We start from the raw sequence: 25,492 nt of genomic DNA, 5'->3' as shown, positions 1-25,492 counted from the left end.
ATATAGGTATAATACTATTTTGTTGCGGAAAGTGGAGTTTTGGTTATTTAAGGCAAGACAGTTATACTTTGAGTCGGGTGACAAAGCAGGGAAGCTTTTGGCTAGATATATAAAGCAGAGAGAGTCTCTTTCTACCATTCCCTCAGTGAAATCTGCTGGTGGTGAAATTTTTACCTCAGCCATTGATATTAATAATGCCTTTAAAGAATTCTATCTTGATCTTTATAGTTCCATGTCTTTGTCTCCTGATGAAGATATTAGAAACTTTGTGGAACCATTAGATCTTCCTAAACTGACGATTGAGCAAAAAAACTCTCTTGATTCTGAGATAACCTTGGAGGAGCTTGACGAGGTAATTAAGTCCCTACCTACTGGCAAATCTCCGGGGCCAGATGGTTTTACCGCAGAATTTTTTAGATCCTATGCTACAGAACTGGCTCCACTTTTGCTAGAAGTTTATATGGAATCATTAAAGAACGGAAAGCTTCCTCCAACCATGACACAAGCCCGGATCAGTCTGATTCTTAAAAAGGACAAAAATCCAAGCGAGTGTAAAAGTTACCGTCCAATCTCCCTGAACCAACTAGATGTAAAAATATTGTCAAAAATTTTGGCTAACCGATTAAGTAAGGTTATGACATCTCTTATACATATAGATCAGGTGGGATTTATTCGGGGCCGTAGCTCTTCTGATAACATCAGGCATCTCATCAATATCATGTGGTCAGTGGCGAATGATCAGTCTCCGGTCGCTGCCATCTCACTCGACGCCGAAAATGCGTTTGATATGGCAGAATGGGATTATCTTTTTAAGATTTTGGAAATGTATGAGTTCGGGAGTACATTTATTGGTTGGATTAAGTTACTTTATAAACACCCTGTAGCAGCGGTACAAACAAATGGATTAATTTCAGATTATTTTACTCTGGATACTGGCACCCGGCAGGGCTGCCCTCTTTCCCCTTTATTGTTCTGTCTTGCCCTGGAACCATTAGCAGCCGCGATAAGAAAGGAGGATGATTTTCCAGGGGTGATTGCGGGAGGTGTGGCGCATAAGCTTCTGCTTTATGCAGATGATATTTTATTATTTGTCTCTGAACCTACTAGATCTATGCCTTGCCTCCACAGAATTATTAATTCCTTTTCCAAGTTCTCAGGATACAAAGTCAACTGGTCTAAATCCGAAGCTTTGGCTTTGACAACGTACTGTCCAGTAACGGCTTTTCAGCTGGGCGCCTTCCAATGGCCCAAACAGGGCATTAAATATTTGGGGATTTTATTCCCAGCAAAATTGTCTGATTTAGTTAAGTGTTAATTTTGACCCTTTAATAAAAAGATTTATGAGCGATGTGGGCAGGTGGGCTTTATTACATTTATCTATGATTGGGAAGGTTAATGTTATCAAAATGAATTGTATTCCAAAATTTAATTACCTGCTACAATCTCTCCCTGTAGATGTCCCCCTCTCTTATTTCAAGCAATTTGATAGCATAGCCAAGTCCTTCATTTGGAATGGTAAACATCCCAGATTGCATTTTAATAAGTTACATAGGCCGATTGACAAAGGTGGGCTAGGCCTACCCAAGATTTTGTTTTATTACTATGCGTTCAGTCTCAGACATTTGACTCATTGGTCACTTCCACCCTGAGAGCCCCTCCCTGGTTTGTTATTGAACAGGCAGTTCTTGCACGTATTTCGCCATTACAAAGCATCTCTATCAAACTAATCGGAAAAGTTAAGTTACACCCCGTTATTTCGCATTTACACTCGGTATGGACTAAAGTGTCCAGATTGTTTAAATTGGACACTTATTTAAATGTTGCCTCGAGTACATGGCAGAACCCAAAATTACGTATTGGCAAGTCCCCTTTCTGCTGGCCAGAGTGGATTGTGGGGGGGTTGCTACACTCGGTGACCTATATGAAAGTGGAGTGTTGAGATCGTTTGAAAACTTGGTCCAACATTTTGGGATCTACAGACCTCAGTTTTATAGATATTTACAATTGTGCCACCTACTTTGTACTATTTTTGGGAGTAGCACACACCCCCCTATGGAGGCAGAGGATGGAGATATAACCCATGTTTTTTGGAGGTGCGTTGAGATCCAAGGGTTTTGGTTGAGAGTTCAGAATTTTGTATGTGAGGTCTTGGGCACTCGGGTTTCATTTTGCCCCAGACTCTGTACTTTGGGAGATGGGGCAGAAATTAATGTGGAGAATAAACATGTGGAGGATTGGGTCCTGACCTGTGTTATGGTCGCCAGGCGGGTGATTTTGAGGGGTTGGAAGTCGGTTGGAACACCCCCGTTTCAGGAATGGTGCTCGGAGATGGGGAGAGTGGCGGCCTTAGAGGAGGGGTCTTATAGAAGACTGGGGAATCCGGATCTGTTTGTGGGAAAATGGGGTGGATATTTAGCATTCTTGGAGGGTTCTCGTGTGGAATAGTGGAGAGAGAGGGGTAATTGTCAGTGTGTGTGATTTTTATATTTGTATATATACACTATATTGCCAAAAGTATTCGCTCACCCATCCAAATAATTGAATTCAGGTGTTCCAATCACTTCCATGGCCACAGGTGTATAAAATGAAGCACCTAGGCATGCAGACTGCTTCTACAAACATTTGTGAAAGAATGGGCCGCTCTCAGGAGCTCAGTGAATTCCAGCGTGGTACTGTGATAGGATGCCACCTGTGCAACAAGTCCAGTCGTGAAATTTCCTCGCTACTAAATATTCCACAGTCAACTGTCAGTGGTATTATAACAAAGTGGAAGCGATTGGGAATGACAGCAACTCAGCCACGAAGTGGTAGGCCACGTAAAATGACAGAGCGGGGTCAGCGGATGCTGAGGCGCATAGTGCGCAGAGGTCGCCAACTTTCTGCAGAGTCAATCGCTACAGACCTCCAAAGTTCAGGTGGCCTTCAGATTAGCTCAAGAACAGTGCGTAGAGAGCTTCATGGAATGGGTTTCCATGGCCGAGCAGCTGCATCCAAGCCATACATCACCAAGTGCAATGCAAAGCGTCGGATGCAGTGGTGTAAAGCACGCTGCCACTGGACTCTAGAGCAGTGGAGACGCGTTCTCTGGAGTGACGAATCACGCTTCTTCATCTGGCAATCTAATGGACGAGTCTGGGTTTGGCGGTTGCCAGGAGAACGGTACTTGTCTGACTGCATTGTGCCAACTGTGAAGTTTGGTGGAGGGGGATTATGGTGTGGGGTTGTTTTTCAGGAGCTGGGCTTGGCCCCTTAGTTCCAGTGAAAGGAACTCTGAATGCTTCAGCATACCAAGAGATTTTGGACAATTCCATGCTCCCAACTTTGTGGGAACAGTTTGGGGATGGCCCCTTCCTGTTCCAACATGACTGCGCACCAGTGCACAAAGCAAGGTCCATAAAGACATGGATGAGCGAGTTTGGTGTGGAAGAACTTGACTGGCCTGCACAGAGTCCAGACATCAACCCGATAGAGCACCTTTGGGATGAATTAGAGCAAAGACTGCGAGCCAGGCCTTCTCGTCCAACATCAGTGTCTGACCTCACAAATGCGCTTCTGGAAGAATGGTCAAAAATACCCATAAACACACTCCTAAACCTTGTGGAAAGCCTTCCCAGAAGAGTTGAAGCTGTTATAGCTGCAAAGGGTGGGCCGACGTCATATTAAACCCTATGGATCAAGAATGGGATGTCACTTAAGTTCATATGCGTCTAAAGGCAGATGAGTGAATACTTTTGGCAATATAGTGTATGTATTTTTATTATTATTATTATTATTATTATTATTATTCTCTTTTTTCCTCTTCTAGTTGTTTGTTTTTTGTTTTTGTATTCTTCTATATGTGTTCATCTAAGACCACAGAGATGTTTGTTGAGGTTTGGGGTGGGGTTGGGGTTGGGGAGGAGGAGGGGTGGTAGTGGGTGGTAAAGTTGATTTTGTGTATTTATAATTATGTTTTGTTTTCCTGTGTTTAATAAATAAAAATGTTAATCATAACTTGGGTCAAACCTTTTGGATAGCCTTCCACAAGCTTCTCACAATAAGTTGCTGGAATTTTGGCCCATTCCTCCAGACAGAACTGGTGTAACTGTGTCAGGTTTGTAGGCCTCCTTGCTCGCACATGCTTTTTCAGTTCTGCCAACAAATGTTATATTGGATTGAGGTCAGGGCTTTGTGATGGCCACTCCAATACCTTGACTTTGTTGTCCTTAAGCCATTTTGCCACAACTTTGGAGGTATGCTTGGTGTCATTGTCCATTTAGAAGACCCATTTGTGACTGAGCTTTAACTTCCTGGCTGCTGTCTTGAGATGTTGCTACAATATATCCACATCATTTTCCTTCCTCATGATGCCATCTATTTTGTGAAGTGTACCAGTCCGTCCTGCAGCAAAGCACCCCCAAAACATGATGCTGCCACCCCATGCTTCAAGGTTGGGATGGTGTTCTTCGGCTTGCAAGCATCACCCTTTTTCCTCCAAACATAACGATGGTCACTATGGCCAAACAATTACATTTTTATTAGACCAGAGGACATTTCTCCAAAAAGTAAGATCTTTGTCCCCATGTGCACTTGCAAACTGTAGTCTGGCTTTTTTATGGCAGTTTTGGAGCAGTGGCTTCTTCCTTGCTGAGCAGCCTCTCAGGTTATGTCGATATAGGATTCGTTTTACTGTGGATATGATACTTGTCTACCTGTTTCCTCCAGCATCTTCACAGGGTACTTTGCTGTTGTTCTGGGACTGATTTGCACTTTTTGCACCAAACTACGTTCATCTCTAGGAGACAGAATGTGTCTCCTTCCAGAGCGTATGATGGCTGCGTGGTCTCATGGTGTTTATACTTGCATTCTATTGTTTGTACAGATGAACGTGGTACCTTCAGGCATTTGAAAATTGCTCCCATGGATGAACCAGACTTGTGGAGGTCAACCTTTTTTTGAGATCTTAGCTGATTTCTTTTGATTTTCCCATGATGTCAAGCAAAGAGGCACTGAGTTTGAAGGTGACTTCAACCTGTGTATGTAAACTTCTGACTTCAACTGTAGTAGAAACAATGAAAATAACACTGGCTTGATTTAGATCAGATTTTAAAAACCTGTCAAACAGATTACTTTTTTCCTCCAAGGTACACTGTGTACTTTTGGTTTAACATTTTTAATTTTATAGATTAGCTCACGGTTTGGGCCAAATGCAAAGAACATCAGATTAAGTGCGTGAAGATAGAAACAGGTGCATAGCAAAACGTAGTGCATAACAAAGAGTCAGAATAGAAGCCATATCAAATAAATAAGCAAAACAGAGAGGAAGACAGGAACACAGGTCCCAGAAGCCTCTACCTCTGCCATAAGTGTCGTCACCTAGGGTTGGTTGGCAGCACAGTGGAGGGTCTTTCAAGTAATTATTCATAATTGACTTTTAAATATTTCATACAGTACATAGTGACTCACTATATTTGTTTGCAATCTATTGTCACGATGATGGGAGATGAGCAAACATTCTGGTTTCCTGTTTTTCTTTGTCTTCCTTGTGTCTTCTATTGCCTCCAGGTTTCGCATTTATTTTCCAACCAATAAAAATGAGTAGATAAAAAAAAAGAGGTATCGAAGCAAGCTAATCATTTAAAATGATGGAAACAGATTTCACTCTCCTTTTAAAAGATTTAAGTGACAAAGCATTGACTATCTATTCATGAGAGCCACAGCTACTTATGTGGGCTTCAGTCTGGCTATAAAAGCTCCATTAAACACACTAAAGACCAGAATCCCTGGGAGGGGAAAACAAATCACCATTTAAAATATATGACTGGTGCACAATTTAACCCTGATGCCTTTGTATAAATGCACTTCAGCATGGGAACAAAAAGGAAATGTTTTTATATCTGTTAAAAACAGTTTTACATTGCAATGTCAGACCCACATTTCTTGCTTAATGTACTATTTGAAGCTAAACATTACATAAAAAAACATATATAATAAGATGGGGGGGGGGGTAACTGTAAGGAGTGAAAACATCACCTACTGCATTACCAGAACCTTTCCTTTTTTTTCTACCTATATGCAAATAATATGGAAATTTCATGGTATGCTAATACCACTTTTGCCTGACTACAATCTCACTGGCATCTTCAATGGGCAAAAAATACCTTGTTTTTTCTTCCCTGGATGTGTAACATAACCACAGTGATGTGTGGATGACAAAAAAAAAAAAGAAAAAAAAAAACACTGTACATTTTCCTGCTATCCTATCCCTTAATCAAAACAGAACAGACAGACTGCCACATTCTCAACACAGTACATAACATAAATTACAGCAGTATCAGCAAATCTCTGATGTCGTTGTCTCCAATGCCTATGCAATATATGTAAAGTTCAACAAATGCAGTAAAAAATCTCATCAGTATGCAGTTGCTAGTGTGTTCTGGGTGGTTGCTTGGGAATTGCTAGGGTGTTCTGAGTCAAAGGAGAGCACCCCCAAGTCTCTATGAAAGTTGGGTCCCTAGATATGACACGGGTCCCTCCTTTGAATACATTTTCCACCTTTTGATCATCATCCAGGCAAAAATTGTAAGTAAAATCACTGAGATGAACAACATTACTTCTCTCCTCTACAAGCCACACAATTTGAGGTATCAATCATGTCAGCACAAATAGACCGGCACGACGTGCATGCTGAAGATTAATAATTAATTAAAGAGTTAGGGGTTTGTTCAAATGCTTAAAGGGACAGTTCACCCAAAAATCATTTACTTACCATAATGCCATCCCAGATATGTATGACTTTCTTTCTTCTGCTGAACACAAATTAAGATTTTTAGAAGAATATCTCAGCTCTGTAGGTTCATTCAATGAGAGTGGTGGCCAGAACAAACAGATCAATATTTAAGTTCTTTTTTCAATGAATCTCCACCTTTCACCAGCCACAAACAGTAGGTGGTTATATGCACAAAGAATGCGAATTGCTCCCAAAAAAGTGGAAGTGAAAGTGTAGATTTATAGTGAAAAAGGACTTAATATTGATCTGTTTCTCACCCACCCCTATCATTTCGCTTCTGATGATATGGATTTAACAACTGGAGTCTTATGGATTACTTTTATGCTGTCTTTGTGATTTTTGGAGATTCAAAGTTCTGGCCACCATTCACCATATGGACCTACAGAGCTGAAATATTCTTCTAAAAATCTTTGTTTGTGTTCTGCAGAAGAAAGAAAGTCATACACATCTGGGACAGCATGAGGGTGAGTAAATGATGAGAAAATTGTCATTTTTGGGTGAACTGTCCCTTTAACCCCATGTATGAGCAATAGTAATAATAACGACTGACTTACCACACAACATATGCCCCTTCTGGGTAACTGGCACAACCATAAATCTGATCATATGAATCACTTTGCTTAATCAGTTACGGTTCATGTCACACAAACATCACCATACATCCACATGCACCCAATTACATCCCAAAAAAATATGTCCCTGCAGAAAATGCATGCTCAAACAAAAACGCACACAAACACAGCACCACACCTGTAGAGGGAAGGAAACACCATCTGCCTGTCCTGCATGGTTCCCCTTAAGACACCCTCGCCCCTCTTCTCTGTCTTTCTCACACCTGACACAATAAGGCCCTGCAGGATCAGATCCAACTTCCCTCACAGCCAGGACCTGATGATTATGAACTACATCACCACAGGGTAAACCGACCCTGGGTCATTTCCATACACCTTCACCACACTTTCATGCCAAAGAAAATAATAATAATCTTACTTGAGATGTCAAAATCGTTTATCATAATATGTCTATTTCACATCATTTTCTAATAATCATTATAGACATATACCAAGAGCAAGACAAAATCCTTTAGAACCACAAAAAATAATGACTATTAATGCCAAAAAAAACCCCACAAAAAAACCACAAAAAAAAAAAATCACTGCAGGTTATGTTTTCTACAAGCAATTTCCTGGAAGTTGCTTAATTTACTATTTAATATTCAATATAATTTGTCAAACAGATTGCTCACATATCAAAAGGAGTTATTTTCTTTTTAATACTCTAGAATACTGCTGCATCATGATGATGATAAATATTATATGGTATCACTGCTTGATGTGTTTATGAATGTATCATCCAAAGGTTATTTCTCATTTACAGCAGTGATTAACTGAATTCATTTTCATTTAAGAAGTATTCAAATTACAGTTGATGCACTGATTACAGTTGTTGAATGATGTGCTATTTGGCCAAAAGTCTGTGGACACCCCCCTTTAATTTACATGTTTTGCATTTCCCTTTAAAATTCTTTAAACACAAATCTTAATGGTACAGTATACAATACCATTCTTAAGAATTGTGTGCTTCCAACTTTGTGTTAACAGTTTGGGGAGGGCCCTTTTCTGTTCCAGCATTACAATGCCTCTGTGCTCAAAGCGAGGTACATAAAGAAATAACGTAATGGCTCTGTTGTGAAAGAACTTGACAAAGCCGAGACCTGAAGCCCACTGAACACCTTAGGGATGAATTGGACGCCGACTGCGAGCCGGGGTCAGTTCATCAACCAATGTGGATACTCCACCAAGACTGCCCTTCTGTCTGTCACTGAGTCGCTGAGACAGGCGAAAGCTAAATCCAGATCATCCGTCCAGATTCTGCTGGACCTTTCTGCAGCCTTCGACACAGTTAACCATCAAATCTTACTCTCCACCCTCTTCTCGCTTGGCATCACAGGAACTGTGCTTGACTGGTTTAATTCCTATATCTCAGGTAGGTCCTTCAAGGTATCCTGGAGAGATGAGATGTCCAAGCCACATCGGCTACTTACTGGGGTACCTCAGGCCTGGATGAAGGAACACCACCTGCAACTTAACCCAGCCAAGACTGAACTCCTTGTCTTTCCAGCCAACCCTGCTGTTGAACACAACATCACCGTGCAGCTGGGTGCAGCTACAGTAACGCCTTCAAAAACGGTCAGAAATCTAGGGGTAACCATTGATAAAAAACTAAATTTCACAGACCACATCTCAAAGACCGCAAGATCATGTAGATTTACACTCTACAATATCAGGAAGACCCTTCCTCTCTGAACATGCCACACAACTTCTTGTTCAGTCACTTGTCATAACTAGACTGGACTACTGTAACGCTCTCATTGCAGGCCTCCCTGCATGGGCAATTAGACCCCTGCAAATGATCCAGAATGCAGCAGCATGTCTGGTCTTTAATTAACCAAAGAGAGCGCATGTTACACCACTCGTCTCTCTTCACTGGCTGCCAGTTGATGCACATATCAAGTTCATGGCTCTGATGCTGGCACTACAGAACAGTCACTGGGTCTGCTCCAGCATACCTAAAATCATTTCTGCAGAGCTACGCGCCCACTAGAAGCCTGCGGTTGGCTAAGGAACGTCACCTTGTTGTACCAACACAAAGAGGCACCAAAACACTTTCCCGGACTTTCGGCTTCATCATACCACATTGGTGGAATGACCTTCCCAACTCCATCCGTGAAGCAGACTCACTTTTTGTCTTCAAAAAATGGCTAAAAACACATCTTTTCCATGAGCACTTAACCAGTCACAAAAAAAAACAAAAAAAAACAAAAAATTCTTGTTGCACTTTAATCTGTTTTAAATACTATTCTGATGCTAGTGAAACTTTGTAATATGGCACTTTTTGTACCACTGTCTCCTTAAGATGATTCGCTTATGTTTTCCTCTTTTGTAAGTCACTTTGGATAAAAGCGTCTGCCAAATGAATAAATGTAAATGCAAATGCAATATCAGTGTCTAACCTCACTGATGCTCGTGTCTGAATGTGAGAAAATCCATGCAGCTATATTCAATCATCACATGGAAAGCCTTTCCAGAAGACTGAAATGTTACAGCTGCAAAGAGTGGGATTAATCCCTATGGTTTTGATATTAAATGTTCAGCAAGCACGTACGAATGTTGGTGTTCGGGTGTCTACAAACATTTGGCCATGTAGTGTATGTTTTTGCATTCATTTTCAAGCTCTTAGTATCAAAAGTATAGTAGTATAAAATACAGTCCTGCTGCCTTAACTGCAGATTAGAATTTTTTTATATCAGCATGCTGTTGTATGGTGGCACATAAAGCCCAATAAGCAGCAATTAGTGTGTCCATGGCTTCCCTTTCAAAACTTTTAAAGAGGACCTACTTAAGCAATAGCACATTAATTACCAGTTTATTAAGGCACCATGCTTCAGTGCAGTGCTGAGTACATTATTCATCCATAAACATAAGGGCTGAGATAATCACGCAGATTCTGTGTAGCACTTCATCCATTTAAGTTTGTGCAGTTTAGTTCTACATCAGTGAGCAGTTTATTCAATGCCTCTTTGTTTGCTGCCACCTGCTGGTTATAAAACAACCAAGAAACAACATTTATTCTTATTTGGCTCATGGCAAGTTTTTTTTTTTTCTTGAGGTGTGTGACAAATTCACTGAAACACACTGTCACTTAAATAAAATGCATGTAAGACTTCAGGATGTAAAAAAATATATAAATATGCAACAAAACTGAGTCGAGAATGCTTTACTTTCTCCAGCTGTTGTTATACATGGTAAAAATACCAATCTTAGACCTTATTCCTCCTTGTCCAAATGCAATGCAACAAAGCAACAAAGCGCTGTTTGGATGGAGTATATCATTTTATCATTTAGTTCACACAGGACACATCCTTGCATTCTGTCTGTGCTATTTTTGTAATTGTCGGTCTAGGTGCACGTGTCAGACAGCCTTCTTTGGTGTTGCATTGTGCCTCGCTGTATTTTTAGCATTTTGCAAATGAGTGCTGCTTTTTTTAAAACAGTGTCACTTTGTAACGTAAAAATGCATCTCTAGACCCATGCGCTCTGTTCCATTTCGATGCACGCTCTGTCTTGCTGCTTTTGAATGTAAGAACGAATCTTAAATTTGTTTTATGTCTATTATACAAGACAACAGTAGATATTCTTTTGAGAAATTCTAGAATTATTACGGTCTGTTGCACTGAAACCATTTAATGTTTCTCATTTGCTATGCGTGGAGCTAGCCCGTCATCCTCAGTGTTAATGTAATGCGTATGTGCAACGAGCGTTCAGTGATAGCCTGAGGGGCATGTTTGTATTTGCCCCTTAGCCAATCAAAAACTTTGATCATATGTACAGTATGTCAAGCTGGCATGGTCCTTGGAATTTACAGTTTGAGTGCAGACATGAGTAGTGAACTTCATTGGTAAGTTTTAAAAGGTAATTTTATTCTAATGTGTTGCTGGTTGGAGTAAAGTTAAAACACAGCGCTCATCATTTCAATGAATATGACATTGCTTTGAGGTGTTCTTGATGCATTGGTTTGTATTAGATTACAATCACTACAAAATATTCAGAGTCTTTCATTTTGATTAGTTTTGTTATGTTGGTCATGCGAGTAAGTGAGATTAAATGCACAGCCTTTGACGATTTGCCTATATCTGGTTTGTTTTCATGGTGACTTGAGCTTTTTGAGGATAATGTGCATGTTTTAGTGGTGTTTTGTGCAGAGATGGTATTATTAGTTTTGTGCGTGGCATGATGTTCAGAGGTTGCACTAGAAGAAATCTTTATCCGTCACTCTGATGGACTGAGTTGTAAATTTCAGTAATGGTCTATTTTTTATCCATCATTCTTGTTGAAATTAATACCAGACAATAAACAGGAGTGTGTGTGAGAAAGAGAGTGAAGTCGAAACTGATGTACTACTCTGAAAACTCTGTCCTGGCAATGACATCAATAGTAAGTTTTCCAATCTGAATGGTGTAGTACTCGCCATGGGCAGCAGATGTAGCTATGGCACTAGGCTTTATAGAATAACTTTGTCAAGTTTTACAGCAAATAAAACTCTTGTCAGAAGTTCAGATCTGATAAAGGTTAAATTGGTGTAACTGACACACATAACGCACCACACCTAATGCTGTTTTGTTTGTGCTTGATGTGACCTTACTACAGAGGCACTGCATTTGATCAGGAGAAAAAAAAGCTGCAAATGTACAGGTGAATCCCACAAAAAATGTCCAATTAACATTCCACCCCAAAATATGAAAACATATTCATATTTTGCATAAAGAAAAAGAAGCCTATTTGAGAACCATTAAGACTCATTACATTTGTGCAACAAAATCTCATTACCATAATGATAAAAAAAAAATATATATATATATATATATTTAACATAAAGGCAGTACAACAAATACTGTCATAATAAATACATAAATACTTAAATACATAATATTTGTGAACATTAATACATAACCTTAAAGTTATTACAGTTAGGCTTTGTTATCTTTAGGCAAAATGTATTCTTTATAATTCTTGATTCCTTCTTTTAATTTTGATTGAAACATGACCAAGATATGTTCTTGATAGGTTTCATAAGATTCACCAAGATTCACTCATGAAGAGCAACTGATGATGTCTCCTAGTCATACATCATCACCATATGGAAGTGACTGTCCATGTGGCAGTTAAGTCCTTATTTAACATTAGGTTTTGTCAGTGTGACATCTTGTGCAGGGGTGTGTCTGTTTTTGTTTTGGACAGAAACGGATAGAAAGGGTGTATGTGTGCATTTGGTGCAGATGTGCTCACCAGTCCTGCAGTAAGAGAGGGAGCAGACTTGCCAAAAGACTGACTCCGCATGCGGACTAAGTTATTGGGTTCTCCTGCGTGCGGCTGCCAGGCAAGCTGACTCACTCCACCATGCATGCTGCTGGACAGAGGCAGAAGCTGCTTTCCTGCGGCACACAGAGGAAACAGAGAATATGAATGGATTTCCAGGGGCATTTTCTTCCTTTGTAAGGGCAATTTTTTCCTCACCGTGGAGTCATCCTTTTATTTTAAATACTTTAATTAAATCTATTATTAAATTTGAATAATGTTACCAATAAAATTGAATCAACAAAAACTAATATTTGTAGGGCTGGGTATTGGCATTGATTTCCCAATTTTGATTTGATTCAATATCAATTAATTTGGCCTCTAGAAGGTGAGGAGGCTTTTAAGAGCGACAGCAGCGTAAGTGAGAAGGGCCAATAAGCATGAAAGTATAACACAGGGTTACTCACTAGGACAGTTTATTTTCAATGAGAGGAGCAAACGGTCACAGAATTTTGCAATGATCCCCAACTGACTTGGCAACATCTGCATGACAGACAGGGTGCTACAAATAAAGTTCAGCCCAAGGCTCGACATTAATACTTGTCTGGGATAAATAGTTTTTTTGAAGAGGAGGGTGAAAAGAGAATTTTACATGCCTGACCGGACAAGTAGCCTAATTAATATGTCAATAACGAAAAAATATAGCCGGTTATTTGCCCAGTCAGGAATGTAAAATTCTCTTTCACCTGCCCCTTAAAAAATCCACTTGTCTCGGACAAGCATTAATGTCGAGCCCTATGGCTGAAATGTATTTATAGCTCCCCGTCTGTCGTGTAGATGTTTGTGATAAAGCCTAGGCCTGTGTCACTTACTAAAAAGTTCATTTTCTTATTCTGCTGTTGAAAATAATACAGAGTGCGTAATTTTATAATTCGCAAGTGATCTAGTAACAGTCGTGCACTGTTTGACTGACAAGAGGCTTATATGTGTGTGTGCGCAGAGAATGCTCGTGGTAATACGGATATGCACCTAAACGGTCAAAAACATTTCAAAATTCTGCTAAAATGCCCATCTTGGTGAAGTATTCATGTAATACACAGTGAGTTATCTCTAAAGTGAACGTAAACAGTGGAGAAAAAGTGGATTTGTATCAATTTCGGACTTGAAAGTGTAAATGTTATCTAATAGACCTGCAGATGTGTGTTGTTAATATTACTCTAATAACCATAACAAGAAAACGAGAAAACCACTCACTGCTCTTGGTTGGATAACTTCAGTATCTTTAAAAAGTATTAATGTTTAATAATCATACAGTGCAGATCAGTAGTAGTTTTATGTTGCATTTCATTCTGAGTGTTTACTCGAATACTTGATAAAGCTTTTAAAAAAGCACTGTTTTCTTAATTTGTATTTTTTTGTTCAATTATTTTTTTATATATTTCTATTCATTGCTGTTTTTTATTGTTAATTTATTACTAGCTGTTTACTCATTTTTAATAATTCTTGATAACGTTAAACAATTCTTACATAACTATAAAATTATTTAGTGTTATTATTTGTTGTGGTATTGAAGCTGGTATCGAGAATCGTTAAATTTACTACCAACAACTAAATGTTGGTATTGTGACAATGTAAATTTTATGCATGTTAGATCTTGCTGCAATAACATGATGAAAAAGTAGATCTCATTCCATATTAATGTGTGCAACCCTGCTGTTAATTGTGGCGATGGAGGCCTTTCTTTATTTGACTACCGTACGTAACATAATATAACTACCATATGGCAATAGCCTCCTCCCCTACCCAATGCAGTTTACATTTCTGTCGCAGAGAATTGAGCTGATTGCATAGGTACACTATTAGGTTGGGAATCTGTAATTTTAGAAAATATACAACAGAAACTTTGACGTTACTTCAGCATGTAACTATGGCTTAAATGTCTTTTTTTCTCTCCGGACAAGTAACTTTTTTACTTACCAATTTACTTGTCCAAAGGACAAGCACCTGACAATGTTTGATGTCGAGCCTTGCAGCAAAAATGTAAATGAACATGGTGATGTACAGTATATATTTGTAACTATATCTTATGTTATTAATTTTAAAAAAAATTTTGCCCCCTTATTTTGAATTTCGGGGGCATTTTTGCCTATTTTTGTGGCATTTTCGCCCCGAGCCCCCGTTAATTTCCAACACTCAGATATACATACAAGGATACTCGGGTATGTACACACTCCTTGTGGATGGATGTCTCCTAAGCAAATACAGCAAGTGCCAATGTGAAGGAATGAGGAATTAGATGTATTTGTGGTTGGGTATGTCTCTCTGTGTGCCAGCAGCAATGCTACTATACTATCATAAAATGCATGTGGTACACTGTCATGTGACAACACTACTCTGATTCATGTCCTCATGGTTCCTTCACACCAAACCAAACACATTTGCATTGTAGCAGGTGCTTGTGTCTTACCGGTGAGGACGCCGGCCATACTGCTGCGTCGAGCTCTGCTGTCATCCTGACTGAGCTGCCGCTGCAGTTTGGCCTTTCCTGTGGCAGGAGACAGGTCGGGGTTACTTAGCTTCCTGAACAGCAGGGGAGGAGGCGCCGGCAGCATCTGCACACAGATTAGAAAACACACACACATCTGTTTTAAGAAATATTTCTGCAATTTATCAATAAGAGTGTTTATATGTCACCTCAAAAACAACACAATTAATTTAAATACAATCTGCATCTGCTCCATTCACACTGTTGCGCTGCATCACTGCATCACACACAAACAGAGTCACATGTGCATAATCAATCTCTAAATGAGGCCTTGCTGCCAAGTCATTATGTTGGCCTGTATTTTGTTATCAACAGATTAGCATGCCTAGAAAAACAACAAGAGATGTGAAGTTGTAAATGTAAACTAAATGAAGGAGTAAGCCTAAATGACCAAAATTGGGAGCCAAATAAATAATCAAAAATTCAGCCTTTTCAAGAAGTCTGCAAATTAATTCCTGCTCCTAATGTTTCTGGGTTCCTTTGTCAGGAAGGAAAATAGACGTCGCCATGAAAACCTGGCAGAAACCCCAAGCCGGTCACATCCTCTCTGTGGTGTCACAAGATTCCAGAAATATCTGGTAGGCCTGTTTGTATCAAATGCACTCATAAAACCACACCAGAGTGCACGTGAGCCCTCAAAAGTGTGTTTCTGCCAAAGAGCCTCAAAGCAAACAAATTTCAGTATCCCCACCACTAGCTCGCACACAAACCAAGTGACAATACAAACAAAAAACAATCCTACCACTGACCACTGAAGTATGAAAAAATACAAAAACACCCTGAAGGAACACAAAGGGTTGTAAACAAGTCTTGCAATCACACTCAAAGTCATACACAAACACACATTCAGCAGAAAAATATTTTTGGTTTCATATCACAATTACAACCCTTACCTTGTGCATGTTTTGAGGACTCCTGTTTTCAATATAAAGAAACAAGCACTCTGACAAGTCACTTTCAGTGACCGATTAAGCACTTATACTCTTCTAAGGACTGTTAGAACTTTCATCTAGGCTATGCTCTCAACCCCTAAAGTGCACCTAAATTTATACCCACAACCATCCATTTACTGGACAAAGCTATAGTGCATGTGAGCAAGCACACACATAATCAATGATGGGATGAAAAGGTGCAGCCGTTGATAAGTCCTGCAAGGGAGGACAGCATTGGGATGCGAAGGGGGCTGGGTGACCATGATGTCAGTCTGGAGTCCTGGGGCTAATCAGCTGAGGATCATGGACACAGGTGACTACACGTGAAAACAAGGTCTTAGAGGGACATGCTCACCTGCCTTGGGACATACGTTTCAACAGTTTTTAAACAGTGACTTTGTTTTAATGGCAGTGATAAAGCAAGCAGCACTCGGTCAGTGGATCATCACTGAGTTTGGGAAGATGTGAAATAACTAATCTGTAAAATGACTGACAGCTGCAGAACAACTCAAGCATGTTTGCACATTGCTAAGTAATAATAGTGGAGTAGAAACCAGAGGGAGAACTTAAAGGAGTAAGTCACCCAAAATGAAAATTCTGTCACCATTTACTCACCCTGATGTTGTACCAAGCCAGTCAAGATCTTATTTCTTCTGTGGAAAACAAAAGGAGATGCTAAGCATAATGTCACCAGATGCTCTTTTCCATACAATGAAAGTTTAAAATATTTTTTTTAAATTGTTATTCTCTGAAAATTTCCACTGCCAAAGCTCTCAAATGTCCACGTATGTGCTAAACACCACTGGTTCTCAAAAGTCTAATCAAACATGATGGATCAGTTTGAATATATGGAAGTGTGAATAAGATTTAAAGGGATAGTTCACCCAAAAATTATCATTCTCTCATCAATTACTCACTCTCATGCAGTCTCAAACCTGTGTGAATTTCTTTCTTCTGTGGAACACAAAGATATTTTGAAGGATCTCTGTGTTGTAGTCCATACAGTGCAAGTCAATGGGGTCTATAAGGGTGCTTTCAGACTTTGTTCGATTGCTTGGACCAAACCAGAGTTAATTTCCTCCTCATTCCCACTGCCCATGCTGGTCTCTGTTCACATCATATTATTTGGGTCCCAACCATGGTCCAATTATGTCATCAACGGCTGCTGTTTACCACTGTAACTAGGTAACACCTCGAGAAGACGTCACTGTGTTAAGTATTAAAGTTTTTCTCTTTGGATTTACCATGAAAATTTGCCATGCACAGAACAACACTTGTGCGGATGCACTGAATGTGTATAGATGTGATGGATATAAGCGTTTGTCTGCCACGAGCCAGCGGATGCATTGCAGGAGATGTGAAGAATGTGAGCTGCACTCTGAAGGCGGTGTATTTGGACACAAGTAGGGTATGAGAAATGCATTATACCATAACTATACGTCATCACAAGCAGTTCACTTCCGCGATTTGGTATGATTGTATTCATATCAGCAGCGAACCGTACTGGAGTTCACATGAACCGTACCCCAGACCACCTTTTCAAGTGGACCCGGGTGCGGTTTGTGGGTGTGCACGCGAGTTCGGAAAAGTGTCCACATTATCCAAACGAATCGAACTTTGATGTCATTTGTCCCTGGGTGCGAACCAAATGTGCTTGTGTGAAAGCACCCTAACGGTCAAGCTCCAAAAAGGACACCGAGGCAGAAAAAAGTAATCCGCAAGACTCAAATGGTTTAATCCACGTCTTCTAAAGCGATATGATTGATTTGGGTGAGAAAGAGGCCAAAAATTTAGTTCTTATTCAATATAAATCTTGACAGCCGCAGTCTCCTTGGCGTGTTTATAAGTAAAGCTCATTCACGCACTTTCACATGTTTGACACATGTGCAGAGCGCTGTACACAAACCAGACACAGTGTTGCTAGCTTTGCGGTTTCTACTTCCAGCTGGGCTTTTTTGAAAGTTCAAACGCGAGTTAAAATGATACATTCACACGTTCGCGTGGGGTAATTTAAAAATTGTACCTCGGTTGCCAAAAGTTGATGATAAACACTATAAAATGAAAATGCAACTTCTTATTGATGTATAATGATACCAGGATTAAGTGCCTGGTAATCACATGCAGTGTCAAAGAATCATTGTCTTGAAACCTGCACTGTGTTCTAAACGGGTCGGATGATTTTATTCTTTTTGTACTTTTATGCTGCCTTTATGTCCTTTTTGGACCCCATTGACTTGTTGTATGGACAAAAACACATCATACATCTTTTAAAATACCTTTGTGTTCCTCAGAAGAAAGTCAAACAAGTTTGAGAAGGCATGAGGGCGAGTAAAGGATAAAGAGAATTAGTCTATCATTATTGGGTGAACTATCCCTTTAAAAGCTACTGCGGAGGGGAAAATTATCAGTGAACAACTCAAATTTCCGCCTGTTCCTCACACAAAGCTATCTTATGACTTCAGAAGACCTGAAATATAGTGCAAAAGTAATTCAATAAATGTATTATTCTTTTTGATGCTTTTTTTTTTTTCATTTCTGTACAGCATCCGTTCCCATTCACTTGCTGGAATCATGGAAATCTTTAGAGAAAAAAATTAAGAAAGTTCTTAGCATTTATTATAAGTAGTTAAGAATGTTTGTGCAATTCATGAGAATACAAAATATTCTTAACATTTTTTTCTAAAGTTAGAAAATAAGAAGAAAATAGTAGTTAAGAAGAATTTTATTCTTAAGAATGTTTCGTAAATCTGGCCCCATCACCCCAACATGGTGATAAAAATCTTTTGTGTTCCACAGAAGAAAGAAAATCACACAGTTTTGGAACAACATAAGGGTGAGTTTTTGGTAGAACTATTCATTTAAAAAGCTCTGTTTTGCACCAGACTAAATTATTGTTCTAGTTCAGTCAAACAAGCAAGTTTTGATTTTAGAGCACGAAAGAGAAAAGCAACACATTTGACTCATGACCTCAGAGTCTAGAGGCCTTAATGACTCTCCAGCGAAAGCCCTGTATGTTTATACCCATCTCACATTGCACACTTGTGGTTGGGCAAGTTTCACTTCCCCAGATGTTTTTTCCACAGGTTTCCTCTAATCAATCTCTCCAGTCCACTCACTCATCCAGGCTTTTCTCTCCATTTACACCCAATCAGACTGACAGCAGCTCACCATGCCTCAGGATGGTGTCTACAGAAGAACTCACTGATCGTTGATAAAGGAATAGTGAAAAGCATTGGCTTATCAATGGAGATGACAAATTGGGTTCAATCTGATTAGCTGCGTTCCCATCCAACTATTTTTAATGTGCATTTTGAATAGCACATGACAGTTTAACAACACAGAGACTGATATAAAACACGATTCATTGGATTTACAACGAATCATCCATAAGTTTGATAAAAATAAAAAAAAAATTCTTTTGCCATATAGCCCAGCCTTAATTTTAAATAATGCGAAAATCCACCTCCTCCTAGCTCGCTAAATTTTATGCTAATTTTGATAATTTTATGCACATTTGAGAAAGCCTGAATGGAAGTGCTTGATATGCAAATAAACTCTCAAAATTTGGTACCGATTTTGTTTTGTTTATTTAGCGTCTCGTACAGGAGCGATGTATTTAGATGCTGTGTCTAATTAAAAAGAATTTTAAAAAGCATCTTGAGACACCTGCTTTCTGTTAAACTGTATTTGTTGCACTGTCTAGCCTTTTTAGCGCAAGAATGCGACTGATCTTACGTCATCGTCAGTTCTTGGCACACATCCAAAATTCAAATGCACAGTTTTAGCATTCCAATTTGAATTTTTTTTTCCTTAATTCAACAGATATTCAAATTTCGATGCGCCAAAATAAAGATTTTTCAAATTACACATCATTACCCTTTCTAAAATGTATCATGATTTTACAGTAGTAACAGTAACTGTGGTATTTATTAGGTCTGTTAGACTAAGTTCCTAAATGTGTTTAGGCTACTATTTTTGCATTATAAATACTATAATAATTTTTTTAAGAAAGTCTAGCTACATTTACCAAACCACAGTAATGAGGTAATCTATGGTCTTACCTATGCTTATGGCATTGCACTGTAAAAATAAGGGCAAGTACATGAATGGTTTTTAAGTCTGTACCTCCAAGACTTAAGTCAATGTTTTCCTGATCTTGTGTAAATTTACTTTGATTTAAAAGTAAATGAGAAAAAAAAAATGTGATGAAAAATAACTTCAAATGTAAACATGAAATGCAATCAAGTTATTGTTATATATTAATTAATTGCAATTATGTAATAACTTTTGAGCATGTGGACAACCATGTACATCAGCCACCACTGAAGACCGATTTTGACCCAGGTAAAAACGTGGGCTTATTCACCTGTTCTGACACTACTGACAAATAGTTAACTGTTGTTAAGCACCAAACAATGGGGAAAATGAGCACGAGAGAGCCTGTTCTGCACCTCAATTTCACTAGAGCATGGAAATCAATCAAGGCAGCAACAACAACCAGCCCAATCTGTCGCTGGGAATGAGGTACATCCAGTTTAATAAATGTTTGCATCCCCCCCTCCACTCTCACGTCTCACTGTATGGCCTACTAGCATCAGTGACAGGGCATTCATCTTGTGGAGTGTGCTTGGCTTCACCACTGACTCCTGCACTGCAATTAAATACAGCTCTGCATCCGTAATCCATCAGCTCTGGCAGGGCATTTTCAAACCTAAACATTTGTGTCTAACCATAATTCCTCCTCCATTTGGGACAAACATACGTTTTCTATTCTATTCGCCCTTCTATCTGCTTCTGGTCCCTCCCTGTGGGGACGACACAGTTTAAGTTTTTATGAATACCAATGACAAAATCCTTACCTCCAGACTGCAGTCAGCTCAGTCCTGCTCTCAGACACACAAGCAACACTTCCGACGTCCTTGAGTGTACAGCGAGCAATAAAAACTAGTGACTACTTTTGATTATTACTGCAAACGTGCTGTGTATAGATTTACACTAGTTGTCAACAAATATGGGTCAATGGCAAGATGCCAATATCTAGAGAACAGACTGATTAATGACCAAAATAACGCTGAGATAGACCTATAAGATTACTTAAAATTGCTACAATTAAATGAACAGGCCAGGCATGGTTATTGGCTGATGCAGATAGTCTCAATAATGCCAAATATCTGATAACTGATCAGCCTGACTGATATATTGGTCGATCACAAATACAGATTTCAAACTGAAAATACAACTGTTAAAATGCTAATTAATCCATAGCAAGAGAATCAAACTGGATTAAAAACAACAAGATGGGAGCTTTTGGGGTACTTGCCTGGTTGTTATGCCCAAATTGAAGGACATTAATCTAAGAATCTTTAAAAAAAGATTTATATATTATTTGCCTGAAAAACCTGGAATAGTTTAACAGCCTCCTACTACATCCATAGAGCAGAGCAGCATCCACTGCGGTGTAAAAACAGCTCATTAAATCAGTCAATCCCTCAGGAACACAAACATAAACACTCTCACACTGCCTGGCAGCCTGCCATGCCCGTGACTAAGAGCTACTGAACGGAAAGGCTTTCTGTTTGCCCAAGCAGGTGAGGTGTGCTAAATACCGGATTAGAGTCCACCAGAGTTTACCACAGACAAATAGACACAAAAAACTATTAAAAACCTATAAGATCAGTGCCATGAGGGACAGCTAGTGTTTCTTTTCCACACAATGACCATGTTTACATGCACTTAAGAAAATGGTTTATTCCAGAGTTTTGCAGAAAGCGCCATTCTGAAATGTAATGTAAACAAGAACGGTGATTTCTTTACGCCGCTTGAGGGATTAAGAGAAAGCTGTTTAACACACCCAGGCTTCTCCCGGAGAGCGCTGCTGATGTGATCATGTAAACGCATAAGTGGCATTCTAAAAATGAGGAGTGTGCATGTGCGTGAACAGACAACAACGGATAAAAAACGTCATATGGAGCCCAACAACAAGTCAACACAGCGGAAAGAATTTAACATTTCTAGGAGTACAGTGGGAAAAGTACTTAAACTATAAACTATACCCATTTATACACACCAGTGTAAAATATCGGCTGTCCCTCATGTTTGTGTATATGCGCTTGTACATTGGGGGGATGTTTATTTGGAGTTTTATGTAAGAGGCAAACCCCACTATTGCAGCGCAATTCTGCTGCAGATCACGACAGGAAACAAAAACAGAAACAACTCTGGAAATCTGGAAATAAACCGAAGCAACAGAGAATAAAATAGTGAAGTCTTGCTCGGATACAATGTTTGTTATTTACACAAGCGTCACAGGGAAATTACACTGCTGTGGAGAAAGCTGCTCATTGACTGAGCCGCATGTATACAGGAGTAAAGAGTACACCACTTATACAGTGCATGTAAACCGGAATGCTGCTTTCTCACAATAACCCGATTTCTCACAATAAGCACAATAAAATGTAGTCAATGTCAGCAGTGTTTCGAGTGTAGCAGAGGGGATTTCACTGTGATAGGACCACTACAAAATAAATACAAATTATTTTCCAAATCTCCTCCTTTCTCCACACCTAGTTTTATATCTTGAGTTTTTACTTGCATGTCCATTCAATTTTCTCGCTATGACCTCCTTCATTCTGTGCTTATTTCATAGCACGACATGTTGTTTTTATTCATAGACATGGTTGTTTGTGGTCTGTAGTCTCTTTAAAGAAAACTGTATGTGCAGACCATATATTAAAACTAAGAGGTAAAAACAACCAGAAGGTCAGAACCCACAACCCGAGAATAAATGCTAATACTCATTTCACATTCAAAGAGGGCACAGCAGCATTTCTTTTTTTTTTTTTTTTTAAGGGTGAGAGAGAGGGTGGAAAATGTAATCTAAAACTAAATTGCGACTTTTGGTACAAGAAACCTTGACAAATGTTATAAATGGTCCTCAGGGAAAAATAAAATGATAATACCTCTCTGTGATATGTGACCTGTTTAATTTTTCTACTCAGCAGAAATATAATGCTAAACTAATGCAATCCTCAGAAGCATGTCCTCTACAGTGAAATATGATCTGGGACAATCCAAACAGTCGTGGTGCTGAAAAGGAAGAGAACTCTTGGAGAGAAAAAAAATAAATAAATAAATAAATTCTGCAAACATATATGGCTACAATCAGTTCATCAACTTTCTACTCTCCCTTCACTTATCCTAACATACAAAATAAAAAATAAATAAAAAAAGATTCAACTCTGATGGACTGAATGTTTCTTAATCATCTCCATCAGACCTGAGTAACTAATCCTCTAATCCTTATCTAATCCTCTCTGCCTCATCTTCCCAAAGAGTTGTGACTTATCGATATGTGTGTGCATGTGTCCACGCTTGGTGTGTGATGCCTACTGTACATGTGCATGCAGTTAGCAACACAATGTACCATTTGTCAGTTATAAACTTGAGTGCATTTGTGCTGAAGTATTCCAGATGTGCTGCACTAATTCCCTGGAAACGACAGGACAATGTTCTCATATGCTGGGGTTGTGCCAGGGTGTCAGCCTGCCTAGCCAGTTGGGATGGCATTGAAAAGCCATTCAAGAAAAGCATGACACTAGCATTAGCAGGCTAATACAAGAAATAGTAGTAAGGTCAAATTGCTCTTGGAAAGAAGCAATGTGACTTTGAATTAACATGTGTGAGACAATTATAATAAAACCGATGATATGGCTTTACATGAAGGCAGTGCCTTAACAAAATGGAACTTTTTTGCTTATCTTTTTTATGCAGATCACTTGACTACTGAGGTCACTGATTAGAGTAACCTTGGACACTCCTAACTGCGTCTGTACCAGGGAAATTTTGTAACAGCAAAGTCCTCTGTCGGAAATGTGCACAAACTAACACTGAGCCTACAACAATTCCTCTTACAGTACCTAGTATCATGATGTCACAAGATAATATAAACAATAACAGCCCTTTTTAAACCACAGAAATTCCTACATCTTAAGTAATGCTGATAAGTCTTTTCTTGCTTCTTTCTACTGTTCACGTTTTTGCAAAATGCGGAAAGTTGCATCTACAGCTTCCATGCAACTGGAACTTCACTTCCCAGTGTTAAATACTGTAAGCTGTTATCATTTTAGCATGTGCAAGATACTCTCGTCAGAGGCTCAGAAGCCAATGACGTAATATTGCACCATATAGGTGCAGGGATGCGTGACTTCTTTGTCCAGGGCTTCAGCTCTGAACTCTGAAGGAACTCTCATCAGAACACAAGCTGCTAGGCACATGAGTAATGGTTCAGCAGTGCTTCTCGTGGGTTATGTAATTGTGTGTTCCACAGTGTAACATGACTCTGCCCGTTCTCCATTCGAACGCCACCACCCTCTTACATTCAATGCCAAGACAAACCAATAATGCAGCGTGCAATGGAGAAGTAAGAAGTGAGACACTGAGTCAAGACCTGAATGTGAACTATGAAAGAATGGAATTCTGACTCATTCAAGACCTTGCCTTGTCAAACAAGAATGAGGCTAATTATCACGCCATTGCCTTGTAAAGCAGGCCAAGATACTTTAGGACATTTTTTCATGAGGGGCAGTCTTGACTGGAGGAGGCAGGAGTTTACGAACTTTTACTGATTATCACATAAATATGTGTTTGTTTTTACAAACTTCACAGCATAACCAAACAAAAGGAAAAATGCTTTTGGGTGTATTCTTGGCATACTTTTTAGTGTAAGTTCACAGAATTTGTAAATCTGTTTCAAATCTATTAAAAATGCTTATTATGTATTAAACTGAATCATACTGGCACAACGGACACTTAAAACTACACTTTACACAACATTTAGCCAGTGATAAAGCATAAAGCAAAACAAACAGTGTGTTATTCATGTAATCTTACTTTTTGTATTATGAGCGTAACATGAAATCCTGATGTTTTAGATGATCTTTTAAAAGCTAAACATGTATTTGAAATATATCAATAATCAGAGTGTCACAGTTCAAACGCTGTACAATAACACATTCAAGTATTTTTTAATTTCATGTACCACATGACCACACTAATGTTGCTGTATGCAAGCAAGCTTGTATGTATTAAATTGTCTTAATTCAAATGAAATCAAACAAACATAAAGCTTTGTTTATACTCTCAGCATATTAACATTATTTTGAGTTAAAGATTCTTTTTGTTTCTAAGAAAAAGGATTACTGATCTGAGACATGAGTCCTGACAGATGAGGACATGAAAAATAAAAACAGAGACTGAGAATAAAAGAATCATAAACAGGATCAAGAGACAAAAGCCAGATTTACAATAGAGTCCTTCCAGATACACTTGACATGCCCAAGCAATAAGCACAAGGTTTATTGCAGACATGCATGCCTGCAGGTTATGATTACTG

The 25,492-nt window shown here is 39.0% G+C and overlaps 1 protein-coding gene across 3 annotated transcripts in view; it reads right to left on the bottom strand.

Moving 5' to 3' along the window:
* The window catches only part of LOC127446657 (microtubule-associated serine/threonine-protein kinase 2-like), a 222,902-nt gene that overhangs the window by 173,465 nt on the left and 23,945 nt on the right, over positions 1-25,492 (bottom strand). For 2 of the 3 annotated variants that reach the window (XM_051707766.1, XM_051707767.1), the window contains exons 2-3: positions 15,092-15,236; positions 12,616-12,761 (exon numbers count right to left, since the gene is read on the bottom strand). In XM_051707766.1, the coding sequence (XP_051563726.1) occupies positions 12,616-12,761; positions 15,092-15,236 (291 nt within the window). Of the gene's footprint in view, positions 1-12,615; positions 12,762-15,091; positions 15,237-16,716; positions 16,755-25,492 lie in introns of all 3 variants that reach the window. The other variant, XM_051707768.1, reaches the window with a different exon arrangement.

Source organism: Myxocyprinus asiaticus, chromosome 9 (genome assembly GCF_019703515.2).
Source record: "Myxocyprinus asiaticus isolate MX2 ecotype Aquarium Trade chromosome 9, UBuf_Myxa_2, whole genome shotgun sequence".
In the NCBI taxonomy this organism is placed as follows: domain Eukaryota; kingdom Metazoa; phylum Chordata; class Actinopteri; order Cypriniformes; family Catostomidae; genus Myxocyprinus; species Myxocyprinus asiaticus.
Note: the sequence above shows the minus strand (reverse complement) of the source record. Positions and strands in the feature narration are given on the sequence as shown.